Here is a 26,156-nt window from a genome sequence, read left to right as displayed (position 1 = left end):
GCTCACACCTGTAATGCCAGCACTTTGAGAGGCCGAGGCAGGCAGATTACATGAGGTCAGGAGTTTGAGACCAGCCTGGCCAACATGGCGAAACCTTGTCTCTACTAAAAATACAAGAATTAGCCAGGTGTGGTGGCGGGCGCTTGTAGTCCCAGCTACTCGGGAGGCTAAGGCAGGAGAATCACTTGAACCTGGGAGGCAGAGGTTGCAGTGAGCTGAGATCGTGCCACTTCACTCCAGCCTGGGCGACAATGTCTGAGACTCTGTCTCAAAAAAAAAAAAAAAAAAAACTAGTTTTTAAATTTATATTTTTAGAACTTTATTCCTAAGTCAAACTCCTAGGACCCTTGTTGTTAGTGTAGATTGAGTATCCGTTATTGGAAATGCTTGGGACCAGAAGTGTTTCCACTTTGGGATTTTTTCAAAATGGGGATGCTCAGTCTGTTTCGACTGTACATATGGAAACTTAGAGCTGAGAGAAACTTTGTATTACCTCTGTCTAACCTTCTCATTTTCTAGGTGAGCATATTTAAGTTCAGAAAAACTCACCTGTTTAAAGTCATAAATTGGTAATAGACTCAAGACTGAAACCTGGGTCTTTAAATGATTATTATGTTATTCTTTGAATTACATCATACTGCACTGCTGTTATGCTGCATTATTTTGGGGAATAAAAGATTTATAATCTTGAGCTGGGCGCAATGGCTCATGCCTGTAATCCCAGCACTTTGGGAAGCTGAGGCAGGTGGATCACGAAGTCAGCAGTTCGAGACCAGCCTGGCCAACATGGTGAGACCCCATTTCTACTAAAACTACAAAAAATTAGGCAGGCGTGGTGGCACGTGCCTGTAGTCCCAGCTACTTGGGAGAGTAAGACGGAAGAATCACTTGAACCTGGGAGGCAGAGGTTGCAGTGAGCCGAGATCGTGCCACTGCACTCCAGCCTGGGTGACAGAGCAAGATTCCATCTCAAAAAAAAAAAAAAAAAAAAAAAAAGATTTATAATCTTTGTGATACTTGATTTTTAGTTTCATTTACTACTTAAAAAAGTTTTTATAGCTGTGTGTAGATTGCTGTGTTAAAAAAATTGAGTGGTTTTTAAATACAGTAATGAGACTCTCAGATTCATAATGATTTATTACAACAAACTCAGGCTGGGCACAGTGATTCACCCCTATAATCCCAGCACTTTGGGTGGTCGAGGCAGGAGGATCAGTTGAGGCCAGGAGTTCGTGATCAGCCTGGACAACATAGTGAAACTTTGTATCTCTAAAAAATTTTTAGTATTAGGCATGGTGGCATGTGCCTATAGGCCTAGTAACATGAGAAGCTGAGGCAGGAGGGAGGATCACATGAGCACAGGAGGTTGAGGCTGCAGTGAGCCATGATCATGCCACTGCACTCCAGCTAGGTGACAGGAGACCCTCTCTCAAAAAAACAAAACCGAATTTTTTTAGTAAGCAATGTAACATGAAGTGGAGATAAGTCACAAAATGAGATATAAAAGCCCTATACAGAATTTATTACTGCTGCTAATATTGTTCCAGAATAACAAATTTAGATGTGACTCACTTATTCTTGTGTAAACCCACCAGAAGTTGACTGTTTTTAATCCACAAATCATGCTAATTTAAATACTTGCTGCCGGGTGTAGTGGCTCACACCTGTAAACTCAGCACTTTGGGAGGCTGAGGCAGGCAGATCACCTGAGGTCAGGGATTTTCTATATACTAGCAGTCTTTGGTGTCTCCACAAAACAAAGGATTCTTTGGTCCTTCGGGAGGGTGCTACACACGCTGTCTGTCCTCTTTCCTAGTCATAATACATGCATGCACACTAAAGTCTCTGAAAAACAGAGGTAAATAAGGTAAATAAGATAAATAAGGTAAATAAGGTAAAAACAGAGGTAAATAAGATAGTTTACCTAGCATTTCCCAAACTTATTAATACACAAGGAAAGGATTATTTAACACCTGTTAATAGTTTATTACCTTAGTGTTTCAGGGGATGTGTTCAGGAAACACAACTTTACAAAAAGTCCAAGGGACTATCTAGAGCTTTTCCTACTCAGTATTTATTTGCAGAAAGGATAGTATAAAGCGGGCAGTTACCCTTAGATACATTGTAACAAGATTAGGACTTCTGGTTATGAACTACCACCTAAGACACAATTTGCCATAATTTTTGTTCACTTTTTTTTTTCATATATCTCATTTTAGTTTTATACTGTAGGCAGTAAAGCCAACTGGTTTGTTTCTCTTTGCTTGGAAATATAGCGGGTTGTTAGCTAGATTCCTTTTTATCATAGGAATAGAGCACTGGAACTAATTTCGTTTTAAAAATTTGTAGTGATTTGCAGTGTGAGACTTGCTTATAACTCCATAAATCAAGAGTTTGTAGACAGTTCAAACATAGCTATTTTTGGTTATATTCCTAAATATACTACAGGAGTTTCTACATGTATTGTAGTTGCAGAGGAGAGAGCACCTAAATATAGAATAGTACCTTATACAGTGTACAGAATGAGATCTACCAAGAGTTACTGCAGTGAACATCACCATTGTTTTGTCATAGCTTTTTAATACTATATTGACTTATAAACAAAATGACTCATTTAATTGGAATGTGGAGTAGTTCATTCGTTTCTCCCACTATTCATTGCCATATCTAAATGAGTGTGCCAGTTTTTACCTACCCTCTATTATGAAATTGAGTGGGCAAAGCAGGCATCTGTGCACTGTATTACTTATAGAGTGTTCTCAGTTCAACCGAAGATAGCTTTGTTTAAGGTTTATTGTGCTGTAACCAAACTATTTGCTTATGCTCATTCCTGTTACTTTTTTCAGTGCTGGACTTAGGTATGTCTGCGTAGTCATAAAGGGTGTCATATGCCTTAAGGACAGACTACTCAGGTTTAACTACTCAATTTAGTGCCTCCTTAAACATTTACTTTGCACATCTGGGCAAATTAGACTTAGCAGATAATTAGAAATTCTTTTTCTAAGGATTATTGTATGGTCTCAAAAACAATAAAGCTAAAGAAAAAGAAATAGAAAGATTCAAAATAAGTTTTGCACTTAAAAATCACTTCTGGCTAAGCGCAGTGGCTCATGCGTGTAATCCCAGCACTTTGGGAGGCCAAGGCAGGAGGATTGTTTGAGGCCAGGAGTTCAAGACCAGCCTGGTCAACAGAACAAGAACCTGCCCCTACTTAAAAAAGAAAAAAAATCATTTCTATAATGAATTAGTTAAAGAGAACAAGCATTTTTATAGTGGCTTTCATTCATAACATAGGACTAAAATGTATTTCATCATTTTATAAGATATATTGGGAGAATAAGGTAAAACTAAATAGCAGATTATTTTCTGTTTGGCTGATTGATTACCTGTTACCTTCTTAGGCCTCTTTGCACCTCCACGTGCCTTCAGTGCAATCTGACGAGCTGCTTCACAGTAAACACTCCCACCCACTTGACTCAAATCAGACTTCAGATGTCCTCAGGTACAACTCTTTTACCATTAACAGTTTGTCACTGCAACTTTAAAAGAATATAATGTTGATTCTTATATATTTTTCTCATTTTTGGCAAGAATTTACAGTTGTGTACCACTGGATCTCTAGATAAGCACTGCTATTTTAACTTGAGTAATCTACTTTTGAGAATAATTTTTATGGAAATTGCTTCTTCCCCCACAAGGACTCTCCGTTACACTCTTTTTTAAGGTGACTTTGAGTCTTAAATGCCATAATCGAAAACTGCTTCCAAAATCTAGGTTGGAAATAAATACATGACTTATGCAGCAGTTTATTTACTTTTCAGGTTTGTTTTGGAACAGTACAATGCACTCTCCTGGCTAACCTGTGACCCTGCAATCCAGGACAGACGCTCATGTCTCCCAATTCATTTTGTGGTGCTGAATCAGTTATATAACTTTATTATGAATATGCTGTGATCTTCATTTGATGGAACTGTGCAAGAAAAGAACAAGGAAAAATGGATATTTCGCTGCAGGATTAAGTTACAATTATCTTCTCAGTGAAAGTCATTTGTGATGGGGTCTAATTCTTATTACTTCAACAAATATTGTTTTGACTTGGGGGGAGGGGCTATAACCCTGCTATTTTTCATTGACTCTTGAACTCTTTAGGATGATGACTGATCATACAAAACATATTATAACATTTTTGTAGCAAAATTAACCTTTTTTTTTTCAGTCACAGTATTTGTGAAAAGTAATGAGCCATAGTACCCAGTCATGTTAAATGAATATTAAAAGCATGGAGAGGAAACATGAGGAACAATGAATTTCAACATATGGCTTCAGAACATGAAGATGTTCTTGTATTGGATTATAGTATCTAGTATTCAAAAATGCCTGCATCTCTTCTCTTATTTATTGTAAGTTTTTAAATGTATAAATTGTCTTATATTTCTTAACCTCTTTTATAAAAATTTTCCTAGAAGGTTTATACTGCCTTCTTGCTTTAAAGCAATTGGTCTAAAATATATGTAATCGTCTTAATTAAAAAGTTGCAGTAGGGTTGCTTTTAGAGTATTATTTTTTTGTAAGGGGGTGGGTGGGACAGTAAATTTGTATTGTCTCGATGTACAGTTTAACGGGGATAGAGGGGGAATAATGTCCATACCATTGTGTGTGGAGGATTTACAGCTAAGCTGTAGTTGCAGAGTACATGTACAGTAATGAAGTTCACTGTGTTTATAAATTGAAAAGGTACCAGGTCTTACAGCATTTTATATATCACATCTTTACAGAATAACATGATGGCAATATACAAGTGGTATTGTTAGGTGGTTTACTTAGAATAAAATGAGAATTCTTCAGTTATATTTTGTACTATGGTTTAGGGCTATGACTAATATTTCAGGCCATTTCCGGTGAAAGAAACTTAGTTTTACAAGAAAAACCATTTGCTACTGAATGCTTAAACTAATCTTGGTGTTTAATGTTACATGCTTAAATTCTTTTCAGTTTTAACAGTGGCACATTTAGGCATGGGAATATTATTATGAAATTTATTTTCAGGATCTGCTATAAGGTTGAAATTTAGCCCAGCTCTAGGCATTTTACAAATTATTTTTCAAGCAGTCATTCTTGATTGTTTGACTTTTTTTTTAAATTAAAGATTGGGAATGTATGTGAGAGTATGCATATGTATGGGTGTGTGTGTGTGCGCGCAATCAAACTGTGGTGTAAATAGATTCTCAGTGAATTCTGGTATTCAGACTGTATTCCACTAGTGAAAGAACCATTTTCTAAACTTCCCTTGCCTTTTTTATTTATTTAATTTTCTTGGTTTGGAGATGTCAGTCCCAAACACCAGAGTCTGTACTTTTCTATAACACAGCTCAGATTAAGGTAGGGCATATGCCAAGGAGGTTCTCACCTCCCTAAAGAAGGGACTTGAATTTTAGGGACTTTAATTCACCCCTCCTTCAATACAACTTTCCCCCTTCTTGTTTGCACATGCCAAGATAACTGCTTTTATGCAGGCTGTACCCCCTTGAAAAATCCTTTCTACAGTGCTGCTCACAAAAGAGCCCAAGTTCGCCTCCTACCTGCATTGCTGACTTGAATTCACAGTCGCCCAGTCTACCTAGCTTTCTTGGAAGCAGTCTAGCAAAATTTCTATTTGTACCTTCACCAATTATCTACAAGGACAAAATCAGTTGTATTTACAAAACTCTACTTCAGTTTTTTTTGTTTGTTTTAGTTTTTTTTTTTACTGAAACTTCTTTCGTGAATACTCTATGCTTAGAATTAAATATCACTTTCTTATGAACAACATAACTTCTTCAGATTGTGTATATGAAAACATTAGCAAGTCTTGTTTTTTCTGTGAAGCAAACACAATTGGTGACAAAGGTTTTCAATCATTTCTTCAAAATTATGCAGTTCTAATGGTCAGCATATTTTGATATTAAATTTAAAGATCACCTCTCTGCATTTGTTTTTAAATTATGCTAACACACCACACATTATATTGGTATGTTTTGTTCTGTACTTTCTTTAAAAAAAAAAAAAAAAACTTGTCTGAGATATGAAGGAAAATATGCTTATTTGGAATTCCCATAAAAAGAGTATCCCTTTTATACACTTAATAGTGACTTTACAAAATAAAAGTTATATTCTCAGTTGTTTAAAATCACTAACCTATGGTAACCACACCTCAGTTTGAAAGTAGATTTAAAATTATTCCCTGACAGGTTATTTAATATGGAGCCGTAAGGAGGGAACCCAGTATACAATTATTTTTTATTTGGGAATCCGGGAATAGTTCCCAAATATACAGGATTTATTGATAAGATTTTTTTTCTTCCCTTCATATATCCATTCACACTCAATAGAAAGTTATTAAATAACCATTAGAAAAGCTCAGTAGACTTATTTGAGAAATTAAGCCTTGTGCAGGATGATGGATTTGACTTACTAATGTACTGTCACAGACAAGTATGGATAGTTTTGTTTACATAGGTAAGCAAAATATTATACTTTATAGCAGTGGATTACCAACACCTTGACTTCTTTGTTACAGTGCTAACATCTTTTTTTGTGCAGTTATCCATGATTATTAAGCAGGGTGGAAGTTCAGTATTTTGTCATTTAAAAAGATTAGTTATATAATGTCTGCTTCCAGCCAGTGAGAAACATCTAGCCATACCTTTCTTATGCAAGCCATTGAGTTATCAGGACTGTGAATTAACACTGTATGAATAAATTTCTGTACACCTTATTGTTTGGCCAGAAGGCCACCAAGTGTACTTATATGTAATCCTTAAATTTTAAAGTAGCTGTAATTTTTAAATATTTCTAAACTTTTCTTAAACCACTAAAATTAAGCTCTTACTACTTAGTCAACTATCCTCAGCTGTATTCGTACTCAATTGTCAGTATGGCACAGATTACTGTATTAAAATATTCTCCTTTCGTCTTCATATTTACCTTCTGAGGTAATTTTTTAACTTAATGTGTTACTACAAAGATTTGCAGATCTTTAATCAAGCACTATGTTAATACTGTAATATCAGAATACTATGTTGCATTATTTAAAATGTTCAAATTGAATAGATTAAAACGTTTTTAAATGCTATTGCATCATATAATTTGCTATTCATCCACTATGGCATTGCATATCAATCAGTTAATACACTTAATGTTGCATGAGTGATATTTTGGTCTGGGTTTCCTCTTAAGATTTTAGTTTGTCTGAATTAAGGAAAAGTGTTTTTAATATACATTCTTATTTTGTCCCACCCCTCCAAAAATGAGCTGGAAATCTTAACTTTTTGGGGGGGGGGGGTTTTGGTGTTTTAGTGGGCCCAGAACTGTGGTTTAAATTTTTATGTATGTATTTTCTTTTTTGTGGAGTATAAATTTAAAAACTGGATTTGGGACCTAAAATACTCCTCAGGTTGATGTATTCATGAAGTTTTAAAACAGCTTTAGTTTTCAAAGTAAACTGGATATGTGGACCTTAAGGTTATTGAGTTTAAGCTACAAATTGTAACGTCATTACTGGACATGTCAGCATCAACCCTCTCAAAATAGCTTGGTCACTTTATGAAGGGGCGTTTTAAAGTTGTTCTTTAGCAGTGACATTTAACATGGTCCAATTGCTTTTCTTTTTAACGTGACAAAAAGAGAATAAGGAACAAACACTATTGCTGCCGAATGCCATAACACTGAGTTGTACAAATTGTGATTGAGGAAATGAAAAGGTTTATACTTTTTAAAAAAAAAACAAAAACAAAAAACAAAACTTCAAATGGAATAAATTATTCATGAAGCCTTCATTGTTGTGTCTTATTCTGTTGAAAATATTTCCATGTTAAATTTGTGCAAAATTAGTAGCAATATTTTTGTGTCATTATAAATGGAAAGGGGCAGCCTAGAAACTGATTAATGGTCTTTTAATTTCTCTGAAGTATTTTATTTTAAAAAGGATTTTAATCACATACAAATGTACAGTATGTAGAATAATTGTATATTTACATACCTACCAATTCCTTGTAGGCTGGCCAGTTAGGTATTGTCTAGTCCAAACAAGCTACCTTCAAATATTTAAAGCTTAGCTGTATCCTATTTTTATTTGATCATAAGAATAATGTTCAGAAGTGAGTAATCCATCAAAAATAGCTCTGCCCATGTTCTGTAAGCACACATTTAAATATTTTTGTCCAGACTTAAGCCAAGTAAGGACATACCTCAAAATTATTGTGATCATTTTGAAATAGTTTTTGCTGCAAAAATTTTTTTAATTACCCTTTAAAAGGAGTTGTATGTTGTTTGAACTGCCTATCCTTGGTTATTTTCTGTCTGACAGATCTTTAATCAAGTACTATTATATTACCTCTGGTTTGTTTCTTTTTTTTTTTTTTTTTACTATAGTCTTATGTATAGCGAAAAGCTGCAAATCAAGCTTTTTTTTTTAAAGAGGGTATTCACTTGTAAAACTACACACATGGATATTTTTATTTTAAACTTCAAAATATATGAAAGTTTAGGAAACGGGAAAAAAATCACATAATTCAGCTACAGCCACAATGGAGCACCAATATGTATTAGTACATTGATAATTTTGATACATTTGAAAATTTGGAATACCAAACAATCATAGCTCACTGCAGCCTTGAACTCCTGGGCTCAAGCAGTCCTCCTTGCCTCAGCCTCCTGAGTAGCTGGGACTTCAGGTGCATGCCAACACGCCTGGCTAGTTTTATTTTTTGTAGAGATGGGATCTCGCTATGTTGCCCGAGTCTCAAACTCCTGGCCTCAAGCCATCCTCTCACTTCAGCCTCCCAAAGCATTGAGATTACAGTCATGAGTTCCTGCCATACCTGGCTAAATATAACCATCTCGAGTGTATTCCTGAGGTGTCTATTCTGTTATTCTGCTTTTGCCAATATCTTCCTGTCTACTGTAGGGGAGTTATCAATCCTGGACTGAAGATTAAGAACCTCTACCCTTAGTGTACTATAGCTATAACCAGAAATTCTGCTTGAGATTAATAGAAATTGATACTGTTAGAGCTGGGTTTTGTTTTGTCTTTTCTTTCTAGAGCAACCCAACAGAACTGTCAAGAATGACCTTCTGTAAAGGTTAAAGGCTAGGCTGGGCATGGTGGTTCACGCCTGTAATCCCAGCACTTTGGGAGGCTGAGGTGGGCGGATCACCTGAGGTTGGGAGTTGGAGACCATCCTGACCAATGGTGAAACCCATCTACTAAAAATACAAAAATTAGCCAGGCTGTGTTGGCATGTACCTGTAATCTCAGCTACTCGGGAGGCTGAGGCGGGAGAATCGCTTGAACCCAGGAGGCGAGGTTGCAGTGAGCCGTGATCACGCCACTGCACTCCAGCCTTGGTGAGAGAGTGAGAAGATACTGTCTCAAAAAAAAAAAAAAAAAAAAAAAAAAAAAAAAAAAAAAAAAAAAGTTTAAAGGCTGATGCTTTAAAGACTTCCTTATTTTGCTCCTACCTACTATAGAGAAAAAAAATCAAAGTGATAAATTTAAATCATGCCACGTATCCAAGCCATATAATGTCTTACAGACTTGCATTCAGAATGTGTGAGTTTAAGTCTTGGTTTTGTCATTTTCTTTTTGTTTGGAGCATATCTTACCAGTAAAACCAACAATTATCTTCTACAAAAGCTACTTGGTCCCTAGAGAACAACCACTTGTCCCTTGTCACTGTGTATGACACTACCATCTATCCTGTTGTGCAAACCATAAACTCTTCCTTGTAACCATTCATCAAAAACTGTCAGTCTTGTGTACTATCAAATATGTTCATTTCTATTTCTGCTGTCCTGATCTTAGTCTCAATTAGCATTATCCATTGCTATATAACATTAGATAAAACTACCTTATCTGAGTGGACCATTGCAATAGACAGGTACTCCTATCTGATCTCTACACTTACTGTGGTCCTTGGTAGCTGAAAACCTTTAGTAGCTGCTTCTTGCTCTAAAGATGAATACAGTCTCAAAATTGGCCTCTCTGTTTTCCTCCTTGCTTTTTAGTCATTTGAGTTCCTTGAAAGCCCCATGGGTATTTTTTGCCTTAAACCTCCATCTGATTTCCACATACACCCTTGCTTCAGATCAGGCTCCCTTGTTACACACTCTTATTGTAATACTCTAGATGGAGCCTTTGTAGTGTTTTTTTTTTTTTTTCTTTTTGAGACAGTCTCACTCTGTTGCCCAGGCTGGAGTGCAGTGGCGCGATCTCTGCTCACTGCAACCTCCGCCTCCCAGGTTCAAGCAATTATCCTGCTTCAGCCTCCCTAGTAGCTGGGACTAGGCACACGGTGCCACACCCAGCTAACTTTTTGTATTTTAGTAGAGATGGGGTTTGGCCATGTTGGCCAGGCTGGTCTTGAACTCCTGCCCTCAGGTGATCTGCCCGCCTCAGCCTAAGTGCTGGGATTACAGGCGTGAGCCACCTGCGCCTGGCCTGTAGTGTTTTTCATAGTTTACAATTGTATGATTTTTATTTTATTTATTTTTGAGACAATTTCACTCGTCGCCCAGGCTGGAGTGCAATGGCACGATCTTGGCTCACTGCAACCTCCACCTCCCGAGTTCAAGCAATTCTCCTGGCTCAGCCTCCCTGAGTAGCTGTGATTACAGGCGCCTGTCACCACTCCCTGCTAATTTTTTTGTATTTTTAGTAGAGACGGGGTTTCACCATGTTGGCCAGACTGGTCCCAAACTTCTGATCTCAGATGATCCACCTGCCTCAGCCTCCCAAAGTGCTGGGATTACAGGCGTGAGCCACCACACTCAGCCAATTGTATGATTATTTATCTTCACTAGACAACTCTATGAGGGCAGAAATTAGATCTATTTTGCTCATCATTGTATCTCCAGAGTCCAACACAATGCCCAGCATTGGAGTAAGGTATTTAAATATTTAAAAAAAAAATTTTTGAGAGACAGGGTCTCCCTCTGTCACCCAGGCTGGGGTGCAGTGGCACCCTCATGGTTCACTCTAACCTCAGCCTCCTGGGCTCAAGCAGTTAGAACTACAGGTATGTGTGGTAGCAGGAGATGGAGGTCTTGCCATGTTGCCCAGGCTGGTCTTGGACTCCTGGCCTCAAGCAGTCCTCCCATCTTGGCCTCCCAAGGTGCTGGGATTACAGGTGTGAGCCACTGTGCCTGGCCAACTTGAATATTTTTGAATTGAGTTTTTGTGATAAAACACTTCAAACTACAGAACTTTGCTGAAGTGTGTTTTGCAAATACTTCTAATGAAGTTACAAAATTCTAACTACTTTGGACTCGTTTTAACATTAGAAGTAGTTTAGGATCGGGCCAGGCGCGGTGGCTCACGCTTGTAATCCCAGCACTTTGGGAGGCCGAGGCGGGCGGATCACGAGGTCAGGAGATCGAGACCACAGTGAAACCCCGTCTCTACTAAAAATACAAAAAATTAGCCGGGCGTGGTGGCGGGCGCCTGTAGTCCCAGCTACTCGGAGAGGCTGAGGCAGGAGAATGGCGTGAACCCAGGAGGCGGAGCTTGCAGTGAGCCGAGATTGCGCCACTGCACTCGAGCCTGGGCGACAGAGCGAGACTCCGTCTCAAAAAAAAAAGTAGTAGTTTAGGATCATTGGATTAGGATTCCTCAGTTCTTAGGTTTGCCACATTTGTGAACTTGGGCAAAACACTTAACCTCTTGAAGTCACAAGTTGTTCATTTGTAAATGAACATGATAACTATATCTTTCTAATCAGCTTTGTGAACCTCAAAGGAAATTGCAAAAATTTTGAAAATTATGAAATACTAGCTGAGTGTGGTGGTGCACACCTGTAGCCCCAGTTACTCGGGGAGGCTGAGGTGGGAGCATCACTCGAGCCTAGAAAGTCGAGGGTGTACTGAGCCATGATCGTGCAACTGCACTCCAGCCTGGGCAATGGAGTGAGACCCTGTCTCAAAAAAAATTTATAAAAGTGTGAGAGATGATTGTTTAATACTTATGCTCTCTAGAAGAGCCAAATTCAGAATAAGGTTTACAAGAGAATGTCTACTTGGAAATATGTGAACATAATAGGTGGATAATTAAATGTAACAAAAAGGACTTTTAAATATATTCCAGTAAGAGTAAGAATGGGTAAGATACAAAAAGTATTTAGACTTGACTGGACTCAGTGGCTCATGCCTGTAATCCCAGCACTTTGGGAGGCCAAGGTGGGAGGATCACTTGAGGTCAGGAGTTCAAGACCAGCCTGGCCGACACGGTGAAACCCCGACTCTACTAAAAATACAAAAACATTTAGCCGGGCATGGTGGCAGGCACCTGTAGTCCCAGCTATTCTGGAAGCTATGACAAGGGAATCGCTTGTACCCAGGAGCTGGAGGTTGCAGTGAGCCAAGATTGAGCCACTGCACTCCAGCCTGGGCGACAGACCGAGACTCAAAAAAAAAAATTATTTAGATCTATTCAGATTTACCTCCTTTCTGCCGGGCACGGTGGCTCACACTTGTAATCCCAGCACTTTGGGAGGCCGAGACGCACGGATCACGAGGTCAGGAGATCGAGACCACGGTGAAACCCGTCTCTACTAAAAATACAAAAAGTTAGCCGGGGCGTGGTGGCGGGCGCCTGTAGTCCCAGCTACTCGGAGAGGCTGAGGCAGGAGAATGGCGTGAACCCGGGAGGCGGAGCTTGCAGTGAGCCGAGATTGCACCACTGCACTCCAGCCTGGGCGACAGAGCGAGACTCCGTCTCAAAAAAAAAAAAAAAAAAAAAAAAAAAGATTTACCTCCTTTCTGTCCCTAGCCCCACCCCTCCACCCCCAGCTCAGCTTGGGTCGTCAAGCTCTAAATAACATGCTTATGATAGAATTCAAACCAAAGATAGTTAACAGATTTCAAGGAGCCAGTTAGTTGCTCAGGTCTCTGGATCCACAAGAATTACATCTTGGGTGCTGAAGAAACTTGCAGATATGATTTCAGAAATGGTGTGGGAAATGGAAAGGTCCTGCCAAAGTGAAAATGAGCAACTTTCTCAGTTTTAGTTTTTTTAATGTAGGTCCCAGAAATTCATTTTTTTTTTTCTTTGAGATGGAGTCTCACTCTGTTGCCCAGGCTGGAGTGCGGTGGTGCAACCTCAGCTCGCTTGCAACCTCCACCTCCCGGGTTCAAGAGATTCTCCTGCCTCAGCCTCTTGAGTAGCTGGGATTATAGGCGCCTGCCCCCATGCCCTGCTAATTTTTTTGTATTTTTAGTAGAGCCGGGGTTTCACCATGTTTGCCAGTCTGGTTTTGAACTCCTGACCTCACGTGATCTGCCCGCCTCAGCCTCCCAAAGTGCTAGGATTACAGACGTGAGCCACCGCGCCCAGCCAGTTTCCAGAAATTCTAACAAATTTACCTAACTTTACCAACAAGTTAATTAGAAACTGGCATAGCTTCACTAAAACACTGTTTGTTTGTACAATAAAATAATCTACTATACACTAGTTATGAGATACAAATCTTGAGCCAGGCGTGGTGGCTCATGCCTGTTATCCCAGCATTTTGGGAGGCTGAGGCAGGTGGATCACTTGAGGTCAGGGGATCGAGACCAGCCTGGGAAAATGACGACACCCCCTCTCTACTAAAATTACAAAAAAAATTAGCCAGGTGTGGTGACGTGTGCCTGTAATCCCAGCTTCTCAGAAGGCTGAGGCAGGAGAATCACTTGAACCCAGGGGGCAGAGGCTACTGTGAACCGAGATCATGTCACTGCATTCCAGCCTGGGTGACAGAGTGAGACCCCGTCTCAAAAAAAAAAAAAAGAAAAGAAAAGAGATACAAACCTCTGACCTTAAGCCTTCAGTATATTTGGAAACACACGTATGAACATAATTAGTTCCATAAGTCCTCTAAAGTGCTATGAATAACAATGCAGTACATACCTAAAAGAGAGTAACTGGAATCAATCTCATCTTTTATTTTATTTTACTTATTTATTATCATTATTATTATTACTTTCTAGAGACGGAGTCTCGCTCTGTCGCCCAGGCTGGAGTGAGTGGCGCAATCTCGGCTCACTGCAAGCTCCGCCTCCCGGGTTCACACCATTCTGCCTCAGCCTCTTGAGTAGCTGGGACTACAGGCGCCCGCCACCACGCCTGGCTAATTTTTTTGTATTTTTAGTAGAGACGGAGTTTCACTGGGTTAGCCAGGTTGGTCTCGATCTCCTGACCTCGTGATTGGCCCGCCTCAGCCTCCCAAAGTGCTGGGATTACAGGTGTGAGCCACCATGCCTGGCCCTCATCTTTTATTTTGACAGTATTGATAAACTAATTATGAGATTGAACATTCAGCAGGTTATTTAGTAAAATTCCATGGTATCTTTTTTTTTTAACTTTTAGGTTTAGAGGTACATGTGAAGGTTTGTTATATAAGTAAACTTGTGTCATGGAGGTTTGTTGTACAGATTATTTCATCACCCAGGTATTAAACCTAGTTTCCAATAGTTACTTTTTCTTCTCCTTACCCTCCTTCCACCCCCACCCTCCACCCTCAAGTAGACCCTATTGTCTGTTGTTCCCTTCTTTGTGTCCATGAGCTGTCATCATTCAGCTACCACTTTTAAGTGAAAACACGTGGTATTTGGTGTTCTGTTCCTGCATTAGCTTACTAAGGATAACAGCCTCCAGCTCCATCCACGTTCCTGCAGAAGACATGATCTCATTCTTTTTTATGGCTGCACAGTATTCCATGGTATATATGTACACATTTTCTTTATCCAGTCTGTCATTGGTGGGCATTTAGATTAATTCTATGTCTTTGCTACTGTGAATTGTGCTGCAATGAACATTCACGTGCGTGTGTCTTTATGGTAGAATGGTTTATATTCCTCTGGATATATAACCAGTAATGGCATTGATGGGTCAAATGGTTTTTCGAGCTCTTTGAGGAATTGCCACACTACTTTTCACATTGTTGAACTAATTTATACTTCTACCAACAGTGTGTGTTGCCTTTTCTCTGCAACCTTGCCAGCATCTGTTCTTCTTTGGCATTAAAAAAAAAAAATTGCAACCGGGCACGGTGGCTCATGCCTCTAATCCCAGCACTTTGGGAAGCCAAGGCGGGTGGGTCACTGGGAGTTCGAGACCAGCCTGGCCAACATGGTGAAACCCTGTCTTTACTAAAAATACAAAAAAAATTGGCCGGGCATGGTAGCGAGCGCCTGTAATCCCAGCTACTCAGGAGGCTGAGGCAGAAGAATTGCTTGAACCTGGGAGGTGGAGGTTGCAGCGAGCTGAGATTGCGCCACTGCACTCCAGCCTGGGCGACAGAGCGAGACTCCATCTCAAAAAAAAGAAAAAAAAAAAAAAAAAAGGCTGGGCGCGGTGGCTCACGCCTGGACTCCCAGCACTTTGGGAGGCCGAGGCGGGCGGATCACGAGGTCAGAAGATCGAGACCATCTTGGCCAACATGGTGAAACCCCGTCTCTACTAAAAATACAAAAAATTAGCCTGGCGTGGTGCAGGCGCCTGTAGTCCCAGCTACTCGGTAGGCTGAGGCAGGAGAATGGCGTGAACGCGGGAGGTGTAGCTTGCAGTGAGTCGAGATCGTGCCACTGCACTCCAGCCTGGGCGACAGAGCGAGACTCCGTCTCAAAAAAAACAATTTGATAATCTTCTTTGTATGGTTCTAATTGTAGTATACGTGCTGCCAAAGCGAGCACTATTTTTTTGACTTTTTAAAAGTACTCATTCTGACTGGTGTGAGATATCTCACTGTGGTTTTGATTTGCATTTCTCTAATGCTCAGAGATATTTACCTGTTTTTCATATGCTTGTTGGCCGCCTGTATGTCTTCTTTCGAAAAGCGGCTGTTTATGTTCTTTGCCCACTTTTTTTTTTGAGACGGAGTCTCGCTCTGTCACCCAGGGTGGAGTGCAGTGGCGTGATCTTGGCTCACTGCAACCTCCACCTCCCGGGTTCAAGCAATTTTCCTGCCTCAACCTCCTGAGTAGCTGGGATTACAGGCGCTCGCCACCATGCTATTTTTTTTTTTTTTTTTGTATTTTTAGTAGAGATGGGGTTTCACCATGGTGGCCAGGCTTGTGTCAAACTGCTGACCTTGTGATCCGCCTGCCTTGACCTCCCAAAGTGCTGGGGTTACAGGTGTGAGCCACAGTGCCCGGCCTCTTTGCCCACTTTTTAATGGGGCTGTCTTTTTCTTTGGTGGAGTTTCGCTCTTGTTGCCCAGGCTGGAGTGCAATGGCACAATCTTGGCTCACCACAACCTCTCCCTCCCGGGTTCAAGCGATTTTCCTGCCTCAGTCTCCTGAGTAGCTGGAATTACAGGCATGCGCCACTATACCCAGCTAATTTTGTATTTTTAGTAGAGACAGGATTTCTCCATGTTGGTCAGGCTGGTCTTGAACTCTAGACCTCAGGTGATCCGCCCGCCTCGGCCTCCCAAAGTGCTGGGATTACAGCCATGAGCCACCGTGCCTGGCCGGGGCTGTCTTTCTCTTCTACATTTTTTTTAAGTTTCTTATAGATGCTGGATGTTACACATTTGTCAGAAGTCACAGAAGACACAAATGGAAAAACATCCCATGCTGATGGATAGGAAGAATCAATATCATTAAAATAGCCATACTTTCCAAAGCAATTTACAGATTCAGTGCTATTCCTATCAAACTACCAATGACATTCTTCACAGAACTAGAAAAAGCTATTGTAAAATTTGTATAGAACCAAAAAAGCACCTGAATAGCTGAGGTAATCCTAAGCAAAAAGAACAAAGCTGGAGGCATCATGTTACCCGACTTCAAACTATGCTACGGGGCTACAGTAACCAAAATAGCATGGTACTGGTACAAAGACAGCCATATAGACCAATGGAACAGAATAGAGAGCCCAGAAAAAAGGGCACACATCTACAACCATCTGATCTTTAACAAAGCTGACAAAAATAAGCAATGGGGAAAAGACTCCCTATTCAATAAATGGTGCTGGGATAATTGGCTAGTCCTATGTAGAAGATTGAAGCTGGACCCATTCCTTACACCATATAAAAAATCAGCTCAAGGTGGATTAAAGACTTAAATGTAAACCCCCAAATTGTAAAAATCCTGGAACACAACCTAGGCAATACCATTCTGGATGTAGGAACAGGAAAAGATTTTATAACAAAGACACCGAAACCAATTGTAACAAAAGCAAACATTGACAAATGGGATCTAATTAAACTTAAGAGCTTCTGCACAGCAAAAGAAACTATCAACAGAGTAAACAGGCAACCTGCAGAATGGGAGAATATTTGCAAACTATGCATTATGGTATCTTTATGCATATGAATCATTAATTCAACAAAACATTGTTAAATGTCGTACTGTGCCTTTGGCAAGGAACTAAAATATGGTCCCTGCTCTCAAAATACTTTCTTTTTTTTTTTTTCTTTTGAGACGGAGTCTGGCTCTGTCCCCCAGGCTGGAGTGCAGTGGCGCGATCTCAGCTCACTGCAAGCTCCACCTCCCAGGTTCATGCCATTCTCCTGCCTCAGCCTCCTGAGTAGCTGGGACTACAGGCGCCTGCCACCTCGCCCAGCTAATTTTTTGTATTTTTAGTAGAGACGGGGTTTCACTGTGTTAGCCAGGATGGTCTTGATCTCCTGACCTTGTTATCCACCCATCTGGGCCTCCCAAAGTGCTAGGATTACAGGTGTGAACCACCGCGCCCGGCCCTCTCAAAATACTTTCTAGTGGGAAAGACAGAGAAGTTCTAACAATTACAATATAATGTGTTAAATAGTATAGCTGAAAGAAGCAAAAGGTGCCTTGAGAGCGTAGAATAGGGATACCTGATTAGTGAAAGGGTAGATGGTTTGTCAGGGAAAGGTCTCTTAGCAAGGGAACACTGGAGGTGAGACTTAAAGGACACTTAGGAGTTTGCATTAAGAAAGAGAATGAAAAGCGTTCTAGACAGGAGGAACTGTGATGAGAAGGTCCAAGAATATTCAGAAAGATTTGAGACATAAACAGTTCAAACTGACTAAAATGACACCATGGTGGGATATGGCAGGAGTCCAAGCTAGAGTTTTTAAGTCAGACCATAAAAATCTGTTTTTGGGTCAGGCGCAGTGGCTCACGCCTGTAATCTCAGCACTTTGGGAGGCTAAGGTGGGCAAATCACCTGAGGTCAAGAGTTCGAGACCAGCCTGGCCAACATGGTGAAACCCCATCTCTACTGAAAATACCCAAAAAAATTTAGCCAGGCGTGGTGGTGGGTGCCTGTTATCCCAGCTACGCAGGAGGCTGAGGCAGGAGAATCGCTTGAACCCAAGAGGCAGAGGTTGCAGTGAGCTGAGATTATGCCACTGCACTCAAGCCTGGGTGACAGAGTGAGACTCCATCTCAAAAAAAAAAAAAAAAATCTGTCTTAGGGCTTGGCACAGTGGCTCACACCTGTAATCTCAGCACTTTGGGAGGCCAAGCCGTGCAGATCACTTGAGGTCAGGAGACTGAGACCAGCCCAGCCAACATGGTGAAACCCCGTTTCTACTAAAAATACAAAAAAATTTAGCTGGGCATGGTGGCGGGCGCCTGTAATCCCAGCTACTCGGGAGGTTGAGGCAGGAGAATTGCTTGAACCCGGGAGGTGGAGGTTGCAGTGAGCCAAGATTGAGCCACTGCACTCCATCCTGGGTGACAGAGCGAGACTCTGTCTCAAAAAAATATAATCAATCGATCTGTCTTTTTAGTTCCATCCTAAGGAAATTGAACTTTATCCCAAAGCAGAGTAGTGTTTTAGTAGTTGGGCTGATTTATAAAACAGTCTCATACTTGAGCCTTGATTGGTGGAGCTATGTCAACCTGGAGGGATGTCTCTAATGCTGAACTAGAAGTCTTGGCTGGACCCAATTCTATTCAACGTTTTATTCGTAATATTAATGAAGATATGATCTGCTAAGCTAAAACAGATAGCCAGTGTAAAAGAGTCAAAGATCTTGACAGGCTGGAACATGAAAGAATATATATATTTTTTGAGATGGAGTCTCACTCTGTTGCCCAGGCTATAGTGCAGTGGCACAATCTCAGCTCAATGCAACCTCCGCCTCCCGGGTTCAAGTGATTCTCCTGCCTCAGCCTCCCAAGCAGCTGGGACTACAGGTGCACACCACCACACCCAACTAATTTTTGTATTTTTAGTAGAGACAGGGTTTCATCATATTGGCCAGGCTGGTCTAGAACTCCTGACCTCGTGATCCACCTGCCTCGGCCTCCCAAAGTGCTAGGATTACAGGCATGAGCCATCATGCCCTCCTGAAAGACATCTTACAAGATAAAATAGTCACACTATAAAGAGCATCATGTTGAGCAAAATGGAGCTAGATGTCTTCTGAGATCCTTGTGCTGCTGGAATTCTATGACTTTCTAAAGGACATTGGTCCTCACCTTTGTATAGCTAGGTCTTCTAACTGCTGGAAGCTCAATTACTCTGCAACCTACATTAAGCAACTAGTATACATGAAACATAATAGATATTCTAATGTGTTTTTCTGTTTTTCTCTTTTTTTCATTACTCTGTTTCTCTCTTCCTCCAGTCTGATTGAAAAATAAAGTAGAAGAATAAAAGTAAGCTGGTCAAGTCAGGTGCAGTGGCTTGCACCTGTAATCCTAGCACTTTGGTGGACTGAGGGGGGACGGATGGCTTGAGTCCAGGAGTTCAAGACCAGACTGGTCACATAATGAAACCCTGTCTCTACAAAAAAATAGAAAAATTAGCCAGCTGCGGTGATGCATGACCATAGTCTCAGTTACTTGGGAGGCTGAAGTGGGAGGATCACCTGAGCCCAGGAGGTTGAGGCTGTAGTAAGCCAAGATCGCGCAACTGCACTGCCGCTCTTTTCTTGAGAACTTGTTTCGAAAAGAAAAAAAAAGAGAGGCTGGGTTTGGGGACTCATGCCTGAAATCCCAGCACTTTGGGAGGCCAAGGTGGGTGGATCAGCTGAGGTCAGGAGTTCAAGACCAGCCTGGCCAACATGGTGAAATCCTGTCTCTACTAAAAATACAAAAAATTAGCCAGGCATTGTGGCAGGCGCCTGTAATCCCAGCTACTCAGCAGGCTGAGGCAGGAGAATTGCTTGACCTTGGGAGGCGGAGGTTGCAGTGAGCCAAGATCACACCACTGCACTCCAGCCTGGGTGACACAGTGAGACTCTGTCTCAAAAAAAAAAAAATTAGCCAAGTTTAGTGGTGCACACCTATTGTCCTAGCTACTCAGGAGGCTGAGGTGGGAGGATGGCTTCAGCTTGGGAGGCAGAGGTTGCAGTGAGCCGAGATCGTGCCACTGCACTCCAGCTTGGGCAACAGAACAAGACTCTGTCTCAAAAAAAAAAAAGTTTTATTGGCAAACATTACAACGTTTCAATGATTATAAAGATTTTTGCTAAATTAATACAAAGGGGAGAGACTAGAGTCTAGGATGACTTTTAGGTTTCCGGCTTGAGCAACTCAAGGTCAAGTTGGTGAACTGGAAGAGAAGGAGGGGGGCCTTGGAGGAAGTGTCAGCACTCATTATGTGACACTGCAGCCACCTCATTCAGTAATTTTCTGCTTCTCCATAGATCAAGATGGAGATACTGAATCTGCTTGTTGTTTCTCCATTAGTGAACAGAGGATCATAATTAGAGTTGGAAAGGATCTTTAAAATCACTTAGTTCATACCCACATCTTCCTCTTATTCATCCCTCAAACCAATGTTTGCATTGCCTTCACGCTTTTCCTGTGAAATGATCATCCATGGAGATGAAATTGCTTACCCTCTCTCAATTTCCACAATTGCAAAAGGCGAATAATATTACCTACCTCACAAGATTGAATCAGATAATATATATAAAGCATTTATTACAGTGCCTAGTAAGTGTTCAATAAATAAATCCCAAATATTAGCTTAAAAATGCCAGGATAGTACAGTGTGCAGCCCATTAATAGAGTGTGAAATCAGTTTTACTGTGCAGTGTGACCAGCAGTTTTTTAAAGAGAAGTAGAAACATGTAGTCTGTGTGTTATTATACGAAATATTTGTTTCCATGTAAATGTGGGTTTATATGTTATATATTTATATGTTTATATAGCATATAAATTTATACACTTACACTTATTTTTGTATGTGGACATATACATATGTTTGTTCTGGGTCACAATGTGAAATGTATTACTGTGGGTCAGGTGGAAAAATTTTGAGAAGCACTGCAACACACAATTCTTTTCTCCCTTTGCTGATCTATGTTGAAAGTCATATATATATATATTTGAGATGGAGTCTGGCTCTGCGCCCAGGCTGGAGTGCAGTGGCACGATCTCTGCTCACTGAAACATCTGCTTTCCAGGTTCAAGTGATTTTCCTGTCTCAGCCTCCCAAGTAGCTGGGACTACAGGTGCCCATCACCACGCTGGGGTAATTTTTATATTTTTTGTAGAGTTGGGGTTTAGTCATGTTGGTCAGGCTAGTCTCGAACTCCTGACCTCGGAGTTCCGCCGAGGTGATCCGCCCGCCTCGGCTTCCCAAAGCGCTGGGATTACAGGCGTGAGCCACCATGCCTGGCTCTGACTTTATTTTTAAAGAGGCTATAAAGTACTATATCTTTGTAAAATATTTATATTTCCAGCTCCTAGCACAATATCTGCTAAATAGAAGATGCCAAATAAACGTTGATCGAACTAGGAACAAGAAATAGTATGAAGACACATAGACTAACGGTTCTTCATATATAGACTAGTGGTTCTTTTCTGAGTGATCAGATTTCCTTTGATAAGTTGTTGAAAGTTTTGGACCCTCTTCCCAGAAGAAGTGCCGAGCACTCAGTTCTGAATGGATTCCAGAGAATTCCTGAATCCCCGTGCATTGCCTCTCTAAGGTTCTATGGGTCCCCCAAGTTAAGAACCTGAAAGGAAGGTGTTTAACTTCTGACAGCGGACGTGTGAGGTCAAGAGCGGAAGAAAGTTTGGGGTTAGATCACTTTTAAAATTCTCCTACAAATCCTGGGATTCTAGAATTTTGGTTCTGGGAAGGCACAGGCAGAGATTTAAAGAGTACAGTTTGGTACCACTAATGTCAAAGAATAGTGGGAACAATTTTAACATACGTTATGCCATTTGAATGCCATGGCAATCCTGTGATGATGAAATTTAAGTTCTGAGGGGCTCAGTGGCTTGTCTAAAAGGAAGGAGCTGGTAAGCTCTGGAAAACAGAGCCTACCAGAATCACATTTCTAAATTTTTGGCGAGGAAGTAGGGGCGCGCAAATAGAGTGGAGAAAGGGGCGGGGCCGCGCACGCGCACAGTTGCATTGGCGCCGACGTCTCTGCCTTTCCTCTCGCAGCCACTCTTCTCTCAGACCAGTACGGTGGCCGACGGGAGTCAGACGCTGGGGATGAATGAAGGTGCTGGGTGCAGGTTGAAAAAGTCTCCCGCTTTTCCGTTCCTACAGTCCCGGTTCTGCCTTTGTGTGGTGCCCCCATCCTCCCCACTTTGTATCGACAACCCGGTTGGTCCCGGCGTCTGAGTTCTTGGTGCCCGAGTCGACTCGAGGCACAACTAGGGTTTGGGGTTCCGGATTATCGCCTAGGCCCAACTTCGGACCGCGCTCTCGATTTCTGCCGCGTCCCGCCTCTAGGACGCGGAGTCCGTGTGGGGTTCCGTGAGGCTGGAGGGTAGATCTTAAGGTATGAAGCGTCCGCTTCTCTGGCCTCAGCGCGTTCCTAGGTCCGTGTCGGAGCCTGGCCAGACTTTGCTCAGCCTGAGGGACTTGTTGGTTCTAGTTGCGCCCGGGGCGAGACGGAGGAGCACACAGGTCTTGGCTCCTCTGCTCCAGTCAGCCCGCCCCTCTGTTAAAAGAGCAGCCCCTCCCTGAAAGCAAAGCAGTTTTTACCCACGACTTTTACCCACGCTGCTGCTAGTCGCTCGGCCTTGAGAGGGGACCGCTTTGGCTGCCTGCTCACTGCCTTTTTGTTTCTTTACTTTTTGTGCCTTGGATGATTCCTGGAGACAGAAAAGTGCGTTAATGAGACGCGTCTTTCTCTCTCACATAGCACCCATACATCTGCTTTTTACCCGGTAACACAGGAGACATGGGATAGTGTTGTGGCCTCCGGAGCCTTGAATCTGGCATTGCTTCTGCCCAGTGATTTGCTAGTTTTTCCACCGACTCATGGAGGGTGAGAAAGAGAAGCCCAATAGTTCTTGATGTATATCGGGGTAGGCATGTGAAACTATCGGGGTATGAAAGAAAGCACTTACCTATGACTGTTCACTTACTTTTGTTCACATTTTGTGGAGCTCGTATGACTGATAACAGTGGAGAAAGTCTTGGACTGGGATTTTAGCAGATGAGGATTCAGCCTTGGATTGTGCCTCTAACGAGTAATACTGCTTTGGGCGTGTTACTTCATCTCTCTGGGCTTCATATTCCTTCTTTGTAAAATATGAGTATTAGAGCAGAAGATTCCTGAGGCTGGAAGAGACATTAATATACCCTGTTTTCTTTCCCATTTTCCAGGTGACAGTATAAACCTAGGGAGACAGAGAAGCCTCGTCTTGATTGTGCCAGGAACATTGCCAACATAGGCACCTATTAAAGATACACCACATTTTTCAGGGTTTTTAGAAAGTTGGGTGTTCATACATGTGGAAATTAAACTCCTACTTTCATTTGTATTTTTACCATTAGGATCAACAAACAGTAATAATGACTGAATGTACAAGTCTTCAGTTTGTCAGCCCTTTTGCCTTTGAGGCAATGCAGAAGGTGGATGTTGTTCGCCTGGCATCTTTAAGTGATCCAGAATTAAGACTTCTCCTGCCCTGCTTGGTACGGATGGCACTTTGTGCACCTGCTGACCAGAGCCAAAGCTGGGCTCAGGATAAGAAACTCATCCTTCGCCTTCTTTCTGGAGTGGAAGCTGTCAACTCCATTGTTGCATTGTTGTCCGTGGACTTTCATGCTTTAGAACAAGATGCCAGCAAAGAACAGCAGCTTAGGTAATGTTATGTTATATTACATGTGGATTTGGATTTGACAAAGAATAGGGAATCAGATATTTTTCAGAGCTCTCCAGAAAAGAGAGAATGAGAATCTAAATTCTGGAGAGCATTTTACTTAGGTCTTTTCTATTTATAGTTATAATTCCAGAATCTTTTGACTTCCATGTTATAAAATGTTATCTAGAGAAATTTGGCAATGTGCTGTTGTATGTGGGCTAAACTCATTAGTCCAATTACTTTCAGTGGGAAGTAGGTAGGGTAACTTCCCCTAAATTAGAGGGATTTATTGGAATCACTTGGGAGGCCTTTTTTTTTTTTCTTTTTTGAGACAGAGTTTCGCTCTTGTTGCCCAGGCTGGAGTGCAATGGCGTGATCTTGGCTCACTGCAACCTCAGCCTCCCGGGTTCAAGCGATCCTCCTGCCTCAGCCTCCCGAGTAGCTGGGATTACAGGCACCTGCCACCATGCCCGGCTAATTTTTTGTATTTTTAGTAGAAACGGGGTTTCATCATGTTGGCCAGTCTGGTCTCGAACTCCTGACCTCAGGTGATCCACCTGCCTTGGCCTCCCAAAGTGCTGGGATTACAAGTGTGAGCCACTGGGCCCAGCCTCTTGGGAGGCTTTTAAAGCTTAGATATTCCCAAAGATTCTGGGCAGATCTATGTCCTTCCCTGCCCATTGTGAATCTAGTAGCAAGCCACCATTAGTGGAAGTGAGTGTTGTCAGTTGTGGTAGAGTATTTATTTATTTATTTATTTTTATTTTTTTTAGACCAAGTCTCACCCTGTTGCCCAGGCTGGAGTGCGGTGGTGTGATCTCAGCTCACTGCAACCTCCACCTCCTGGGTTCAAGTGATTTTTCTGTCTCAGTCTCCCGAGTAGCTGGGACTACAGGCACGCGCCACCATGCCTGGCTTTTTTGTATTATTAGTGGAGACAAGGTTTCACCATATTGGCCAGGCTGGTCTCGAACTCCCAACCTTGTGATCCTCCCGGCTCGGCCTCCCAAAGTACTGGGATTACCAGCGTGAGCCACCATGCCCGGCCTATGTGGTGGAGTATTTATTATATGTAGGATGTGAATCCCTGAAATACATAGGCAAACTAAGTAGCATTTCAGAAGTAACAGAACATTTTAGAACACTTTATACATCCTTTTGTAGCTTATTTCAATAAAAGATAATTTTTATGCAATTATTTCCATATCAGTGTTCTCATAATTGTGTTACGTGTTTGTACTTCATTAGGCATAAACTTGGAGGAGGCAGTGGAGAGAGCATCCTGGTATCACAGCTTCAGCATGGACTGACGTTAGAGTTTGAACACAGTGATTCACCTCGTCGATTGCGTCTTGTGCTTAGTGAACTGTTGGCAATTATGAACAAGGTGCATTTCTTTTAACCACAGCTCAAAGTGTGCATGATTTGATGTCTATGTATAGGGAGGTAGACAGAAAAAGAGACAAGAAGTCAGGCAGGTTGAATTCTCTACTCTTATTTTGTTCTTTTTTTTTGGAGACGAAGTTTCACTCTTATTGCCCAGGCTGGAATGTAGTGGCGTGATCTCGGCTCACTGTAATCTCTGCCTCCCAGATTCAAGCGGTTCTCCTGCCTCACCTTCCTGAGTAGCTGGGATTACAGGTGCCTGCCACCACGCCCGGCTAATTTTTTGTATTTTTAGTAGAGATGGGGTTTCACCATGTTGACCAGGCCGGCCAGGCTGGTCTCGAACTCCTGAACTCAGGTGATCCACCAGCCTCAGCCTCCCAAAATGTTGGGATTACAGGCATGGGTCACCGTGCCCGGCCTTCTCTACTCTTTTTTTTTTTTGAGAGTCTCGCTCTTTCACCCAGGCTGGAGTGCAGTGGTGCTATCTTGGCTCACTGCAAGCTCCGCCTCCCGGGTTCACGCCATTCTCCTGCCTCAGCCTTCCGAGTAGCTGGGACTACAGGCGCCTGCAACCACGCCCGGCTAATTTTTTTGTATTTTTAGTAGAGACGGGGTTTCACCATGTTAGCCAGGATGGTCTCGATCTCCTGACCTCGTGATCCGCCTGCCTCGGCCTCCCAAAGTGCTGGGATTACAGGTGTGAGCCACCGCACCCAGCCCTCTACTTTTATTTCTATATATTTGTTTTCCTT

General features: G+C 41.8%; 2 protein-coding genes across 4 annotated transcripts in view; both read left to right on the top strand.

Moving 5' to 3' along the window:
- MED13 (mediator complex subunit 13) overlaps window positions 1–5,808 on the top strand; it is a 125,660-nt gene extending 119,852 nt beyond the window's left edge. Inside the window, exons 29-30 of the mRNA XM_003278495.4 lie at window positions 3,402–3,502; window positions 3,822–5,808. Coding sequence (XP_003278543.3) covers window positions 3,402–3,502; window positions 3,822–3,954 — 234 coding nt within the window. The 3' untranslated portion in view covers window positions 3,955–5,808. The remainder of the gene's footprint in view (window positions 1–3,401; window positions 3,503–3,821) is intronic.
- Window positions 5,809–22,370: 16,562 nt separating this feature from the next.
- INTS2 (integrator complex subunit 2) overlaps window positions 22,371–26,156 on the top strand; it is a 63,776-nt gene continuing 59,990 nt past the window's right edge. The window contains exons 1-3 of one of the 3 annotated variants that reach the window (XM_030827733.1): window positions 22,371–22,431; window positions 23,705–24,015; window positions 25,264–25,402. In XM_030827733.1, coding sequence (XP_030683593.1) covers window positions 23,723–24,015; window positions 25,264–25,402 — 432 coding nt within the window. In that variant the 5' untranslated portion in view covers window positions 22,371–22,431; window positions 23,705–23,722. Of the gene's footprint in view, window positions 22,432–23,533; window positions 24,016–25,263; window positions 25,403–26,156 lie in introns of all 3 variants that reach the window. The other 2 variants (XM_030827734.1, XM_030827735.1) reach the window with 2 other exon arrangements.

Source organism: Nomascus leucogenys, chromosome 14, assembly GCF_006542625.1.
Source record: "Nomascus leucogenys isolate Asia chromosome 14, Asia_NLE_v1, whole genome shotgun sequence".
Taxonomy (NCBI): Eukaryota; Metazoa; Chordata; class Mammalia; order Primates; family Hylobatidae; genus Nomascus; species Nomascus leucogenys.
The sequence above is the reverse complement of the archived record's forward strand: the minus strand, read 5'-3'. Positions and strand labels throughout refer to the sequence as shown.